The sequence below is a fragment of the Peromyscus eremicus genome, chromosome 3 (genome assembly GCF_949786415.1).
Source record: "Peromyscus eremicus chromosome 3, PerEre_H2_v1, whole genome shotgun sequence".
Lineage (NCBI taxonomy): Eukaryota > Metazoa > Chordata > Mammalia > Rodentia > Cricetidae > Peromyscus > Peromyscus eremicus.
This window is the reverse complement of record NC_081418.1, coordinates 28,086,420-28,103,919: the sequence shown is the minus strand read 5'-3', so window position 1 is coordinate 28,103,919 and position 17,500 is coordinate 28,086,420. Positions and strand designations below refer to the sequence as shown.

The window sequence follows — 17,500 nt, the reverse complement described above, 5'->3', positions numbered from 1 at the left end:
AAGTGTTTGAATACAGGAAATAGCTGGAACCAACACACATGCTATCTCTACAATATTTCTCAGAGCCTTTCTATTTATGCTGTTCCATAATTCTTAAACCCTACTCAAGGCCAATGAACGATTGTGAAGTATATAGATGAGGACACCTACACCTAACAAGCCCTAGTTAATATAGCTGATTGGATAAATTATTTTCATGTCAGTAAGAGTTTCCTTTACACTGATTTTAAAAGAAAGAAGACTTAGAAACATCCATGGCAATCTAAGTAAAAGAGACCTTGCCTTTTGCTACACAGTGCTTCATTACAGATCTTCCATTCAGGTGGAATCAGCTGAAGGCGTTTAATTACAAGGGAGCCATTCAGCACAATATATTTTTATGTATTTAGTATTTTGATTAATTTGAGAATATAGCATAAGGAATACTGAACAGTTTAGTTACCTCATCTGTAATCTTCAGTCATGCAGTAATGGCTAGGTACTTAAGAATATAGTGTGCTCTGGGGGCAGAATACTTGGGTTTGAAGCTGAACTCTTTTCCTAATAGTCAACAAAGCTACTGTAATCTTATTGTACCCATTTTTTAAAATTCATAGACAAGAGACAAAAAAGAATTCTGTCTTTTACAATTGCTATAAAAAGTAAATGACTGTCTATGTATATGCAAAAATGTCAATAATGCGATTCTATGACACAAATGATTGATAAATATTAGATAGAGTCACAATATACGTAAAACTTTATTTCTTTTCATGAAAGAAGGTATGTTATAAACACAAGGAGTGATGATTAAACACCCATATGCATTCCTTTTCCTAAAGAACATTTTAATTTTTCTCTCCAGGGTAAAATATTTATGAGTATCTCAGAAATATCATAAAACAAAACAAAAGAAAAATACTTGTTAGATGCCAGTAATGATGAGCTGCCTTTTCTTAAAAGAATAAGGAAATAAAATAAATAACACAGTTTGTTACTATAATTACTCAAAAGAATGATTAACAAACACATCCTGAACACCACAATGCTAAGGCAAAAGCTCAGGTCACGTCTCAGATTATTTTACACCACATGGAAAGCTAATTTCAAAGGAAAGGAGCCAGCATCGACATGCTCTGCCCAGAAAGCTTCTACATTTATTCTCCTCAGTCATCCATCACCAGGCTCATCATTAGCTTGTCATTAAAATCATTAACATACATGCATTGAGTGGTCCAGGCTTGTATCACATTTGCTGTGCACATTGGGGCTTACCCAGTTCTGATAATACACATTGAGCTAGGGAAACCTGGAATAGATTAAAATGCAAATTTTAAGAAACATAGCAATTTTTATGTATATTATATATTATATGCCTATTAGAAAATAAATTTTTCTGCCAGAAATTCCATTATACTCCTGATTGAATCAAATCCCCTGTATCTGTAAGGATGTCAATGCTTCAATCATATTTTGCTTTGTTTGGGCATTTTATGTCTTACTGGTCTTTTCATTTTGGTTTTTTGTTTGTTTGTTTGCTCATTTCTTGCTCTTTTTTTGTTTTTGTTTCTTTCTTTTTTGAGAAATAGCAGAGGGGTGAGAGAGAGAGAAAGAATTTAAAGTTGTGGCAGTATGGAGGTGGGGAGAGTATGGGAAGAGCTGTGAGAGGGAAAACATGACAAAAATATATTGAATGAAAAAAAATAGTTAAAAAAGCTTCAGTATTACTTTCTTTAGGAAATCAGATAATATTATCAATATTTCCCCTTGCTAAGAGTAATTTAACAAAACTTTATTGAATGTTGCCATAAGTAAGACACTGTGGGCTTTTTCTATCTATCTAAAACCAATAACCCGTTATGGGAGAAATATATACTCAAAAATCCTAGTTTGGCCAAGAATAAAGGTTCAAAGGAAAGGAGTAATTAACAGATACTGGGGTTCACAGGTGGGAGAGATTATTTCCCTCTGAGAATTGTTCTAATCCATTAAAATAGATATACATACTTGGTGGCATTTATTCAAGAGAATAAAACAAGGACATGTTAAGACAGACATGATTGTAGTTGTTGGTCCTTTTGCTTATAAAACTCTTCCTGAACTTGAAGATCTAGGCATTTATCACAAGACATGCCCCTAGTGTAATGAAATGTATGTACTGCTTTCCTCTGCTTCTAGATTTCAATTGTCCTGTATATTAAACTTCAGTCCTTGCAAAACATACTAATAAAGTGGATACTAATTCAAAAGAATATATTATAACAGTTTATAGAAAAAAGTACATAGTAATTGAAACACTGAAGATATCTAAAAACTTTGCTGAAATGTTATAAACACACCAAAAATTTCTAATTGGGTTTACTGATTTTCATTGTTTCATTTATGAGACCTTAAACAAAGAATATTTAGTGGACTTATTTGTAATATATGCAAGTAGAAGCATAGGTGTTAAGATTAAATGCACTTCCTGGCCAGTTTTTTACCTGTCTTTATAAGATATCCATAGTATTAGAGAAAATAACACAAGCCTTGGGTTAGAAGTGTAGAAGTGTAGTAAGATCTGCCTAAGTAATCAATGTCACAGTGCTTCCAAACCAGTGAAAATACGGCATGTACTTATAAGTATGTAATAAAGTAACTTCTACTTTGATTTTTAAAATTAATTATTTATTCAGTTAATAATGGATGTTCCTTCAAACTAGAATATAGTACTTCATTTTGAATGCTTTAGAATTATTCTGTCCATGAAGGAGAGGCATTGAATTCAACAACTCCATTTTAGTTCACCATTTAGCAGTTACTATAGAAAAGCAATGATTTAATTTTCCTGCTTGAAGAAAGCATGATACATCACAATTTGATGTAATTTTTTACTTGGTGGGTTAAAAATATTTGAAACGCCTTTCAATCTTTGTTTGGAAAGATTCAATTAATGTTGGCAAGATATAATATCCACTATTATTTCCTAACAAAGTCAAAAAATAAAGACATCTAGTACTTCTAGGCAGATAAAAGTTATCTCTCGTTTTGCGGAAAAATAAAGCATTCAATATATGTATAAACATGGGGAAGAGGGGAGACAGGAACTATGATTCCTGTTCTCACAAGTTCTTTTTAACAGTTGTGTGTTTTTAGACTTTTTTTTTTAAATTTTATGTGTGTGAATGTTCTGCCCAAATGGACGTATGTACAGCACATGTGTGTCCGGTTCCCATGGATACCAGCAGAGGGAATCAGTTCCCTGGGAATCGGCATTATGGATGGTCATGACCTACCATTTGAGTGTTAGGAATTGAACCCAGGTCCTCTGAAAGAATAAGTGCTCTGAAGTGTTGAGCCATCTCTTTATCTCCAGTTCTCATAATTTTCAATCTCACAGATGAAATAAAACATACACAATTAAATACGGTACAACAAAAAGAGCGATGGACACCATGGTAGAGAAAATGTTAAGGAAGGGGAGACAGACTCTGAGAATATAAACTATGATGATCTTTGGGGTGTGTGTGTGTGTGTGTGTGTGTGTGTGTGTGTGTGTGTGTGTATTTTTGAATAGGTTTTGAAGTATTTGGAAATTGTTACACAGAGGAAAAAAGAAAGGACAGAGTGGAAATGGGGGGAAAAAGAGTCTTACATAAATTATCAAAGTCATGGGGGGTTTCTAATATAATAATAAAAAAGTTAGGAAATTAGAACAAGATCAGAGAGTGAAGAGCCTTTTATCTGCATCACAGAAAGTGAAAGTTTCTGTGCTTTCAGTGGAAGGCTACTGACAATTTGAGAGTGGAGGAGTGAAACAGCTGAAGTTAGGATTGTTTTGCACTGCATCAACCCAGTGTAGAACTGTGAGAGGAAGGTTACAGTCACGAGCTGACCAATGCAGTGTGATAAGATACCCACAGCCAGGACAAATAGGGCACTAGAAATGGTGGGAAAGAGAGGAATTTAGGCTGCAGGTTGTGGAGTAAAATGCAGGTTGCATTTTGAGGCTCTTTATGTGTATGTGAAAGGCTTCCTTCTGTACTCTACTGACGGCACAGGGAAAGCTCATGATCTCACATGTGATGCTGATGGAGTTTTATATATATTTATTTATTTTTGTTAATAAGGAGGTGTGGGTGTGACCTCAGAAGGCTTCAGTATTAGTGAAGATAACAGATACTGAAGGTGAAGGTCACCACAAATCTTGGTGATTCTCCTGCTAGAGGCAACAGCAGCAACCATAATATTGATTCATGCTTTCTGGAAACATTACTTATATCTAATTTTCAGTTTGGGTTCTTATACCATTTTAAGGAAAAATGTTTTTGAATGAATGCTTAAAAGAAAAGGGCATTCACTGGGTTGCCTTGCCCAGCATTGGTAGAAGGGCAGGAGCTTGGTCCTGCCTCAACTTTATATGCTTTGTTGATATCCACTGGAGGCCTGCCCCTTTATGAGCAGAAACAGAGGAGGGGCGGATTGCAAGGGGTGGGGTGGCAGAAGGGAGGTGGGGCAAGGGGATGGAAGGGAAGAAAGAGGAGGAAACTTTGGTTGGGATATAAGATAAATGAATAGGTTTAATTTATAAAAAAGGAAGGCATTAAATTTTGCTTTCTCAAATGGAAAAAAAATCACTTTTCTATAGCAAAGTAGCAAAAGAGAAAAAGGGTGCTGCTTGAATTTTAAAAATAAACATTAAATACACATAATTTTTAACTGACATATAAGGAAACTTGTATGTTTATGCAGTTGTTTTATATATAGTGAAATGTTCAAATTACTTTAAACAGATCTATCTATTCAAATAGTGACCATTTTTTACAACAAAGCCTTCCAAATCAATTCTAGTACATTATCATCATTGACAGTCTTTATCCAGAACTTCCTAAGAAGCAAGACTTTGAAGAAGTATGTAACCCATACTCTTGAGGGTCTTGCTAAATGCCTTCTCTCCACATTTTAAAAATGCATGTGTCTCATCAGGATTTCAGAGATTAACCAACTCTAAGACCTGGTGCCCAAACTCCTTCCCAGTCTTCTAAACCTGTGCTTCTCCTGGTGGCCTGGCCAATGCTGAAGAACAGGGGTGGTCAGAATATGAAACTATGGTTTAGTTACATCTCCATTCTTTTCACACACTGTTCTAAAACTGAACTGAATCACTTAAAATTGTGATTTATGTAGGCAAATAAACAGTCAAGTATCAGTAATTTCCATAAAACTCAATCTAACAACCAATTTTATGCTAAACCTAGCTGACAACTACACACTTCATGAAGTTGTTTTAACCCTCGGTGCACAAGAAAGGTTTCTTCATCCCTTTGTTTTGATTTCCGTAATGACCGATGTACTCAGCAGATGGAAAAACTCAAACTGTATCATGTAGGGTATGTTTCACTACTAAGTGCTCATTTGTGGTTGTTCAATAAAAAAAAAATCAGCTTGCCTTATTTGAGGGATCTGCAAAGTAACAGTTGATTTTTGTATTCTAGTTAATCGCTCAGTTTTACAGCAACACTCAGTAAATGCATATTTTCAAACCACAGAGGACAAGTTACATTAATACACTGACTTGTTGCCTAAAGGAACGTGTTGCTCCTTTTGTTGTGAAAATTATAAGGACCTAAGGCATCAGTGAAGGCAGAAGAAATGTTAATGTTTGCCTGCACCCTACAGCAGAGTCACATTACAAGAGGAAAGTTTATCTTTTTAGATTGTGGTCACACAGCCTAATCCCTAGAGGAATGTAAATTTTCTTCACTTTATCCTTGTTCAAGACTAAGTTAATGGCCCTATAAACTCTTCCTGGTTTTCTTTTGAATGAGAAAGGTCTATCTGTAGAGTTTTTTAAGCTGAAATATTCAAAATCCACTTAAGTCAATGGAGGTCAGACTAGCATCTTAGTAGTGCTTTCTCAATTTTGATTATGCCAGTATTTTCAAAGATAATGATTAAAGTATTTACATGTTGCTATGGGTTTGTGAGAGACTCAATGATACAATGTAATCTGATTAAACCATAAAGCTTGGCATGAGAGCTCAGTGGTGCAAAGCTTGCTCCCGAATGTGTCTGAGTTCAATCCCCAGTACTACATACAATTACATCATTATTGAGCATCAGTGAATCAATCAATCAGTCTGTCTAGCTCTTTGTATGCAATGTTAGTGTATATGCATATGTACCCTCTGAAACTAGTGATAAAACATGAAGTCTTAAAATGCATAATATATGTCAATAAATACTGTGAAGAAAAAATTCTGGCCCATATGTACAATTTTAGTAAAAACTGTATCAATGAATGATGTACAAGACTATTGTTACAAAAGACTGAAAAAATTTATGTTGTTTACTCATTCCAGAGTATTACCTTATAACCTTTATTCATATGTCCTAGTTAGCTGAGAACATTTTAAATATATTTAACACAGTATATCTCCTAAAAGAAAGGTACAACATGCCCCTGTCCCATAATTGTGTATCATTGCTATATAGCATTACTTCTCAGATAATAGTCACAAGTATACTCTGAAACTGTATTAGCTGTTTATACATATTAATTGTCATTTGAATACTTTTACGTAGGTGAGATATAAAACTCCAAAAGAAAAAGTTCACAGTTATACAATTCATTCTTGTCCTTTTTTTCACTTGTATCCTAACTAGTGATTAATAAAATTAAAAAAATATCAGAATAGACTCACTACGGAAATATGATGTACATAGATTTCATAGGTTCTGTTTATTTCATAAAATAACATAGCAATTTTCTAGTCAAAGAAAATTCAAGAGCAAACTGGGGTTTCTCTTAAATAATTACATTCCCCTCAGTATGTAGTACAGGCTGTCAAACCAATGACAATAACCATTGATACCTAGGCTATTAAAATAAGCAATGCATACAATTAGCAGTCTGTCAATTTTATATTTGTCTAAATACATTTCCTGTCAGTTCTATTTGCTAATTAAAAAACCCTCTTACTTCCTATGTAAATGTTTTGCATATATAAAATTCTAAAATATAAATACAGAATTCTTTAAGATAGAATTAATTTCACAAGAACAATTGTTTATATTTGCTTCTTTTGAATAGGTAACATCCATCGAATTGATTGTAAATGAGTAAAAATTGCAAATTTAGATATCTGCATTTCTATAGGCTGTTTGAAATGAAAAATAATGACTTTTTGAGAAAAATTGTTGGTTTCTTGTTTAGGAAAAAGAGCTTATCTAATGTATTATAGAGAAGAAAAATTAAAATTTCAAATAAAATGTTTATTTTTTTAAAAAAAGAGGAAACTATTTGGTAAAATTTTACAAAACAAGAGCTGCTGAGGCTAATGTCAGTATATTCTGGTCATAGAGAATTTATGTCATTCTTCTTGAGATTTTATTCTTTCAAAGCATATTCCTAAATTTGTCAGTAACAGATAGACTTTTATAGTATAAACTTAAGGACATTTTAGAGAAATACTTAATTTTGCAGTGCAGATGGAGGAATGACAATATTATTACAACAACCAGGATTTTAAAAAAATCTAATTCTCATTTTAGCAACTAAGAAGTTATAAAACAAATCTTTATTAATTTATTTCATTTTTGAAACATTACCTTACTATACTGTTGAGTATTTTTGTAGATTAAGATAATACCTGACAGTATCTAGGGATTGAATGGATCAATCCCTATTGTTATCTGAAGAATTCTCTATAGCTACTTCCTCCAGTCGGAAACATTACACCAGTCCTACAGAAATAAAATCGTCCTCCTTTTTTCTTGGTGAAAATGAAAATATTTTCTCTTGAAGGAAATGTATGACCAAGAAGAGGGAACTAAAGCTTGGAGCGGACCAATATTCCTCCATCCCAAATATACCACGCAGAGTTCGCCTTTGCCACAATACCCCAATAGCTTCCCACATCTGCTATACAGAAACAAATCAATTCTATTTTTAAATTTGACACTAGGATCACATTTTAATATTAGCATACTTAACAAACCACTTTTTCTCTTTTAACAATGTAAGCATTTTAGTATTTGATTGCAAATTACTCTTAATTTCAGAGGATTTTTATGTTGCCTATGGATGTACACTAGTTCTTGAACAGTCTGTGTTTCTTACATGTATGATTTGCATAAAATTTCAACCACAGGTCTAAGGACTCTTCCTTTTCTCATTGTCACTACGAGAAATAATAACATAGCTCAGATCTCGACACTTACTTAGCAAGTCGTGCTTCTTTCTTGCTGTCCCAGCTCTGCTTAGAACACACCCCACCCTCTGAAATCTCTTTGGCCTTACTCCTTGAACCACGCTTTAGTCTGCAAAAGCAGGATGCAGGGGTCATGGGGTATATGTACCAGTTCTTATCTAATGTAACTTGACTTCTTGGATTCTGACTTCTTGAAGGTCTTGATCTCACAATCTGATAGTTGCACTTAGGGTTCAGACTGCCCCATGGGTAGGTGGCTTCCCTGCTTGCCCTGACTATTGCTTATTTTTTTTCCACTGCCAATCTCCCAGCAAAAATGTTGTCCTCAGTTGGCTCCTAGTGAAGTTGTCACCTAGGGTATCTTTGTAGGCATTGATTTCCACCTGGCCTTCACATGGTTCATGTTATTAGATCTGTCCAGTCTTTGAGACTGACTGCTTTGGTGGGCCTAATGCCTTGCTCAAACTAAATCACTGAATTGATCCAAGCTTCAGTTGTCTCCTAAGCACGCATTATTATACCCTGTATAAAACATGAGAATAGAATAGAAAATGAAAGCAATATTAATCTGTTATGAACCTAGTGCATCATCTCTTTCTCTGATTTGTTAATTACCAAGAGGACTGTGGCTTTAATGTTGCAGTATAAACTTATCAACAGTAAGATAATACAGCATGACCCTTGACTGTCTATCCTTTTATCTTTAAATGTTTAGCTCCTGCTACTGAAGAACAATGTAAGAAATATTCATCTTCTCTAGTGACGTTAAACAGTTTGATTTCTGTTGCTTATATAAATTATATTAATGTCTGTCTATCTATCTATCCATCCATCCACCCTCTACCCATTAGTTAATTCTGTCCTAATAATAGATACTGCTTATGTATCCTTGTGCTTAAAGCTGCATTTATTCATGCTGAAACATTATTAATAATTTAAATAAATGGTAAATTTTAATTTCTTTAAAAGAGGAAAACTATGTCCACTTCCTAAGTCCTCTTTCAAAAGCTAAATTTAAAATTTGGGGGGATATGTATATTATTTACTCTTTTCTGTTTTCTGGAAGTATAAAAAATAATATACAAGCAATATTTGTTTTTTTTAACCATTTAATGAATAATTCTTTTTCCCTTAGAGACAGAAATTTTCCATGGCTCCTCAAATGGCAGAGAAAAGGAGCATGTATCTTCTAACAAACGCCCTCTTTAGATATGAAACAGAATCAGTACGCTACAGGACTGTCAGCTAAAGTCGTCTGACACACTTAGCCTAAATTGTGGGATTTCACACCATGGATGTCAGATAACATCTCTAAAGTTCTATAAAAACCTTCAAAACCCTATAGGAACCCACAAATTCCCACAATTGGCACGGTGGGGATATCAGACATTTTAGCAGAAGATACTGTACCTCTGGTAGGATCTTTTTATTAAGAGGAACTAGAATGAGTTGTAAGTGCCACATACAGGGACTAGAATAATGTAAAAAAGAACAAGAGCTACTGATCCATACTTGTAGCACTTGACAAAGGAGATGAGATGATAAAGAGCTGGCATCATCATGAGTTCTGCACAGTCATTTTGGAAAGCGATCTCAAAGCTAACTAGCAAAGTTAATGAAAAAGTTTAGACATTAAATAAAAATGGAATTAAATCAGAACAAAAATTACAAGAGGACTAAAAAGGTTAGTGGATAAAAATTAAAGATGACTGGAACAGTGTTAATAAGAAAATCTGTGAACACACATGTGAAGCCAAGCACTTTTTTCTTCCAGAACTTCATAATGCAACATAAAGGCCCATAACAGCAGCAAAATAATACTGTCTTCACAGGAGCAAAAACAATGAGTGAGAATGCCCAGCTCAGATTATCAGTCATTTTTAACTTTTTTTTTTTTTTTCAAATTAGAGCCACATCACTTTCAAATGCTTTTGTTCATGGGGAGACCTAACAATTGCAGTAATTTTGTGTAAAATATCACCAACCAAAGAAATTGGATCTGTAAATTTAAAGTTTAAGGAAAGGAATAAAAATTGGGAGACAAAAGAAACATTATCTATTTGAATATCGTGTTTTATGATGACTCATGATCTAGTCTCAGCATCATGTTTGAAAATGGGGACCTGGTGGACCCTTTTAGCTATGTTTGTGACCAACTGTTACAGACAGAAGAGGCTGAAGTGTAATCTATCGGGATGAGTTTTACAACCCCTTGAAGCTCTCCCAGAGCCAAAGATGCTGCCAAGATGACTAAGACATGCGTGACTTAGAAACTTTGAAGGTTCATAGACTACACACTGGTCACGGAGGCAAATATGACCTCATTACAATCATCCATCAACACATACTCCTTTTACATGACACACATGGTTCTTAACCCCTAAAGTTTGCCTTCTAAAGACACAACAAATTCATTTTTCTAACCTTACATGCAATATAGTAATTTTCTCTATAGTTTACCATTAGCTCTCAGACTCAGGTATTTTCTCCCACAAGAAGAAAATAATAATCACTTGCAACCAAAATTAAATATTTAGCAAAGAGAACTTTTAAATAATAGGAGAATAAAGGGGCTAAGAAATAACTTGTAAGAAGTTATCTGAAAATTCAGCAGTAGAAAACACTAATCATCAGAAGGAAAACTCCATGGAAACAGGCAACTTGGAGTCTAAAGGCCTCAATACAGAGACAACTTAGGGAGAACATTAATTTTGATCTCTTAATACAAAATTGGAAAATGCAAAAATGGGTATCTCATTTAAGGTTGCACAAGAGATGGCAGGTTTGACCCAACTCATTGAGAACGTGAAGCAATCATTGCTTAATTGGGAAGAAACAGTGGGGCTGTGCTAAATATTGTGACTTCATCATTAAACACCACTGTTGGCCTCAGATTGGAAAGAGAAAGCATGTGGACTACTTCTAACAGAATGGGTTCATCTTTCAGTTCTGTTCTTAATATCTTCTTCTCTTTTAAGTTTAACAAATGCGAGAAGACATTAAGTTGAAATTACTGCAGTGTAAACATCGCATCTATCTAACTTTGAAAATAATTTTCCAAAAAAAAATTAGGTATCTATATAAAGTAGAAAACATCCTTTACACTTGGTCATAAAGTGGATGGTCTGAAAACTCTTTAAACAGTGCCAGGAAATGGAGATTAAAAAAAAAAAAATCAAAGGACCCAGGAAGTAGTTTAGGTGGTAGAAGTTTTGGGTGCACAAGCATGAAGGCCTGAGTTTGGACCCCTACACGGTTTAGCATTCACAAACAGGAACATTAGAGCTATTCACTGATCTAAAATTTTGATTTTCCCTCTCTGGGGGTCTAGCTGGATCACGGATTTTATTCCTGTAGGTATTGCTTTGTGATGCTAAGCTGTTTCCAATGACCTGGTCATTTGTCTAAAACATACCAAACATTCTTAAGAAATTTGGCATTAACCTAGGGATAGCTGCAGAATAGGCATGTATGCCTCATGCACACCCAGATGCAACATTTTTGGCTCAGGAATGGTATGGGGAGCCAGTCATTTGGAAGCAAGAAGCTGAGGTTAGGTTCTGACAGAAAAATTAATTGGAAAAGCCTTCCGGGAAATAGGATCATTATAATAAGGAGAGGAAAATTTGTGTAAGACAAAGCTGAAACAAAATACAGGGTGGAAAAGCAAACAGTTTGAGACAAAAATGAGTTTATTTGGAAAAGCTTTCTTTTGCAAAACCAAAATTTTGTAGTGTAAGGACAGTATTAGGAAAGAAAAGTGGACTGTGTGGGAAAACTTGGTATCTCCAAACATTTACAGAGCCAACCCACATCTGTTCCTTTATTCTAATCATTCATGTCTCTAGCAAACTCAAGTGGAAATTCCCATTCAACCACATCACTATTATGGAACCGAATAAAAATCTAAACAAACTAAACACTTATGGTGTTACATTTAATTTCTTAGACTCCAAAAGCAAAAGTACGATGTCATCATTTTTCTTTTTGCTTCTGTCTTCTATTTGCAGTGAATCATAGAGTGGCTATGAGTTTTCCCCCTTTTCTTCTTAGAATACAGTCAGGTGCCTTTTCTCAGGTGCCTTCTTGGATTAATTCATTGCTTTTCACTGCTCACATTTAATTTAAAACAGATGCTACAGGTACTAGAGCCTACTAACATTAATTGTCTGCATCCAGCTCCCCTAATAAAAAAAAAAATCCTGACATTACTATAGTCATGCTATGGTACCTACAATATGATTTCAGAGAGTTTGCCTCCTGAAGCAGAACATTGACTGTACCAAATCCAAACCCATAACACTGAACAAACTCTACTCTGACAAACACAAACACCATAACTTGCTATTTAGTAACCTAGGAGTCTGGTCCCATCTTCATATAGTCTAAAATCTGTATTTGCCTATGTGTTCGAAATTCCTGTCCAACCCTATTCTCCCTGTTTCTGGGCATATGAGTGACTAATTCTGGGTTGGTATTATTTTCTCTGTTAAAGATGTTCAATGCCAACAACTTCAGTTAGTATTTCCTTTATGCCACTGACTCTGAGCAATGAGCTCCATACAATAAATTTCTCTGTTATATTGCCTCACTTTTAATGAGGTGTTTACTTCAGGAAATACAAGAGATGTCAGAGTAAAAGGAAAGATACTGTTTTGGAAAACTATCTATAAATGTAGTGTAGTGGATAGAAAGTATTGAAACTGCAAAGTGTGTTTTGTATTGCTTTTAGTCTCATTTAAGATTGTAATGAGATATTGCAATAGGTACCATCAATCAGTACCTAAGTAGGTATACACCATGAGGAACATCATTATTTCCAAGCATTCAGTTTATTTGCATAAATCTCATGAGGTAGGTATTATTAAGAGTTAAGGGTAAAAAGAGGAAGAAAAAGAAACTAAGGAAAGAAAACTTGTCCATTCCCACTGGGTAGTGCCTACTCTGGTGCTGGACCACCAACAGTGACACAGTTGAGCTGTACTCTTTCTTTCATAATAATATTGGCATAACTAGCCCCTCCCCCAAACAACATATAGCATGAATTCACCTCAGAATACACAAAAATGCTATAGAAATGTTTTATAAAATAGGTTTTTCATTTCTATTCAATCTCAAAATTCCCTGAACTGTGTTCAGTTAGATACAAGCAAATTTTAATTGATTGAACCATGTAAATAGTTTTTCCTTGACTTGCTTCATAACAAACCCCAAATGCTTATGCTTCTTTACATACAAATAAGCACCTTAGAAGTATGGTAGCATTCTGAGGTGTGTGTTATCTGCTAACACCTGAGCAGACTAAAAAGTTAATGGAGCAGCACAGAGAGATTGGAAGTATCAATGTTGACTCAATATTTTGCAGGATAATTACAAACTTGATTTTCATTTATATTACTCAGGGAAAGAAAAGGTATGGGATTCCTCTAATTTTTAACTTTTCTGAAATCTGTTTCCTACAAAGAAAGGGAGGTTTTGCCTTCATCTATGGAAAATAAATGCAGGTATTTTTCCTATGTGTTGATTCATGTCAGTATAACATACGTAATGCATTAACTGAATGATTTTTGTACAAACTGATAATGGTACTACACCAAACATCAAATATATTTTTAATATTGTTTTTGCATACTCCTATCTCTCGTAGATATTTCATCATTAAACTTTAAATTAAAAAAATAAACTGAATGATCAGAACTACCAATTGTCAAGTGAAAAATACTATGAACTCAACAAAGCCATTATTTAGTCCAATTATTATTTCAGGTTCGAAAATACAATGTTTAATAAACTATTTTATTAAGTCATTAATTTTTTATTTTAATATTCTTAGCGCCAGACAATTAAACTTGTGAAAATCACTCCCTTCGTCATCTTCTTGCACAGGATTCGCATCAGCATCTACACACTGTATAGGAGAAAAGGAAGGAGCACCCACAGTCCACATACTGCTTTTACCAATGCCTCTCATAGAAGCTCTCCCTTTTTAAATGGAGAAAAACAGGATCTAACTGTTGTTGGGTGCTTAAAGATGAGTTCTTTTAGCATTTGCATAGGGAGTGAGTATTAGCACAGTCAGAAGAGCAACAGAAAGGAAAAGCCTGCAGCTACCACTGCATGGCTGACAGGGTGATGATGCAGGATGTAAAAACTTTCATCTGATTGCTCATTTTCCTTGCTTAGAGTACGGTTAGTCTCGAGAGCATATATGTATGTTCTTTTTACTTGGTGTTTTATCACTTCTTTTGTATTATTTAATACGACTAAAGACACTTCCAAAAGACAGATTTTTTTTTTCCATTTTGGAAAAGTAACGGTTTGGAATCCGAAGAAACACTTTAATGACAGCAGTGTGTTTTTGCAAAGACGATAGAGTGAAGTACCATACATCAATTAGGCATATGATCTCAAAGACATTCATATGTCAAACATTGCATGGTCTTTTAAAAATCAACAAAATAATAACTAGTGAAAAGTCCAATGAATATGAGCACATAACTGGGTTCTATTATCTCCTTCAGGGCTTTGACAGGATACTTAATTGGGGATAGAGGAGTCCAGCGCAGTAGCATATGCCTATAATCCCAGCAGTGTTTAGGAGGCTGAGGCAGGAGGACTAATGTGAGGATGAGCCTGCGCAAAAATGTGAGACACTGTCTCAAAGCAAAACAAAAGATAAAAAAAAAATCACAAAGAATAAAATATTAAAATGGAGGTAAAGAGTAAGCTTGGATCAATAATGTGAAGTTAAGCAGCTTGCACAGTAACTCAGGGAAGGATAGCCATAACATTCGAACACCATCCTACCATCTAAGAAGCACACGGACTTCATCACTCAGCTATAATTATTTCTCCAGGAATTCTCATTTCTACCAGGGTCAGTACTTTTTAGTAAACAAGAAACTGATATTCCTGACAAGACTGAATAAGACCTGGCATTTTAAAAGTGTCATACACTTTTCTGAAATCCACAATACATCAATTTTTAATACTTCTACTCTCTCAGCTCCATTAAAAAGATGGTAGGGGAAAGATTTTAGAGTAATTAATGATATAGTTAGCTGCTAAATATTAATAGGAATCGTAGTCTTGCATAAAATATAACATATAAACCTTGCCAATACAGACGCACCAGTAATTAAGCTTGAATATGTAATTACACTGATTTATAAGACAGGCAAAAAGTTACACTTTACCAGCTTCTGTGTAAACTGTGGGTAACAGTTAAACTTTGCATTTTACGGTTTATAAAAATGGGCAATGTCTTGACTACAGTTCATAAATGGTTTAGAGTCCTGTAATAGTAGTAAAAATTATGAAAACTTACCCTACCACAAATATTCATATTACACCATACAAATTGTGATGATGGCCCATAAGATGGAGATTCATCATAGACAGTACTTCATGCCCAACAGGACTTTAGTACTACCAAGAATTTGTAGAAGAATGCTATCAACACTAAGTATAGGGCACTTGGAATAATCTCTAAGATTTGTGAACAACCATTTTGATATACTTTATATATTATGGGCATGGTACAATCCAACTGTGCTTAAACTTTCACATTTTTACTTAAACACCATGGCAAACTTCAGAAAAAAAAATATCAATTTCGGAAGCAAAAGCATATACTTTCATCCCTTTCAGGAGTCTGTTAACCACACTTACATATGTGGCTGAGGCGAGCAGCCCGGACTGCTGTTCCCATTGCTGTCGATGTGGTCCAGGGAACCATTGAGGTCTTCATGGACGGCCTGCAGGAGGCCACTGGAGGCGTTATTGATCAGTCCAGGGTTACTTAGCAAAGGCAAACTGCTCTCTGCCAAGGCAGCCTAGTGGGATGGACAAGGAGCAAGACAGCTTTAACAGGCCTGCCCTTTAAAGTCATTCCAACAGCACATATCTCCCGTGAGCGCTTGCGCATTGCATTATAGACATTTCAGAAGCACTTAAATAAAATGTAGGGAAAGACAAAAATTCCTGAATGGCCACTCGCAGCCGAGGTAGCAAACGCATTAATGTGATGTGAACATACAAACAATAGCTCTCACAGCAAACTTTCTCACTTGTGTGTTAACCTTTCGCATAATGAAATGTTGATTACTCGCGTGTTCAGAAATACTTGAGGATAATATAAGCAGTTGCTCTGCTTTTTAAAAATGACCAGAACTTAACTCAAAATAAAGAAGTCCTGACATTTGCCTCCTCTGCATAAAAATTATATATTATAATTAAACTTTAAAGTTTTTGCCACAAGCACCATGTTCCCCAACACTATGATGTGAAATCATTTATGACAGCCTGGATAAATATTAATGCACAGCCACATGCATTTGCAAAAGCTTCTATCAATCTAACATTTGCAGGAAAGCTGAGTGTTCCAGATTTTGCCACAGGGTGTCCTTCTTGCTTCTTCACATCAAAAGTAGCTTGAATGAGAATCAGTGCTTTCCACAGTACTCGGTACTACAACGTCCTTGATTGAGAATAGTGCTTTCCATAGTACTAGGTACTACAACGTCCTTGGATGAGAAACCAACTATTAAGAACAATCACAATCTCGCCTAGACAGAAAGCATGCCAAACAATAAAGTACCGGAACACCCCAAGAGGACAATAATGGCAGTGTGTATTTGATGATATTACCTGCAGACTGGCATTGAGAGCTGCCCCATAGCCCAAACTTGTAGGGATATTTTTTACTAAAGTTGGACTTCTGGAAGAAAAAAAAAATAATAAGACTTATAAAATTAAAATATGAAATATGTGGATATAAAATATAAAATTTTCTACATTATATATCAACCTGGTCCATGAATTAAAACAAAACAGAAAAACTTTAGCCTATGGTGTGGAGGCAACATAGGACATGACCATGGACTTACTTTTGGCTTCCTGAGGGTTTTATTTCCAAGAACAACTAAAGATCATATAAAAACTTAAAAATGTAAATACACAAAACAATTACCAATTTGATGTAATCAGGAAATAATTAATGGTTAATTTCAGGAACACCATGAATTAACATAACAAATTACCATAGTTAATTAAATGACAACATAATGGATTAACTATTTCTTGAATGCAGAAATTAGCACATACTTGACTACAGAAATCAGAACTCCAGGACCAGGAGTAGACAGCATACATAAAAACCATCACATAAGGCAATGGTGAATTGGGGGAGTGGGTAAATGCTACATGGAGTTAATTAGGCACAAAATTAGTTCCATTGTATTTCTAACTAAACTTGGGTGGTTTTTCTGTCTTAGGAAAAAAAGAAATAAAACTTTTCATGCAGTAACTTCCTCAAACTGGTGTGTTTT

General features: G+C 34.8%; 1 protein-coding gene across 1 annotated transcript in view; it reads right to left on the bottom strand.

Moving 5' to 3' along the window:
* Nucleotides 1-17,500, bottom strand: part of Foxp2 (forkhead box P2) — a 246,314-nt gene that overhangs the window by 9,114 nt on the left and 219,700 nt on the right. Inside the window, exons 15-16 of the mRNA XM_059257390.1 lie at nucleotides 16,821-16,890; nucleotides 15,843-16,006 (exon numbers count right to left, since the gene is read on the bottom strand). Of these exons, the coding sequence (XP_059113373.1) occupies nucleotides 15,843-16,006; nucleotides 16,821-16,890 (234 nt within the window). The remainder of the gene's footprint in view (nucleotides 1-15,842; nucleotides 16,007-16,820; nucleotides 16,891-17,500) is intronic.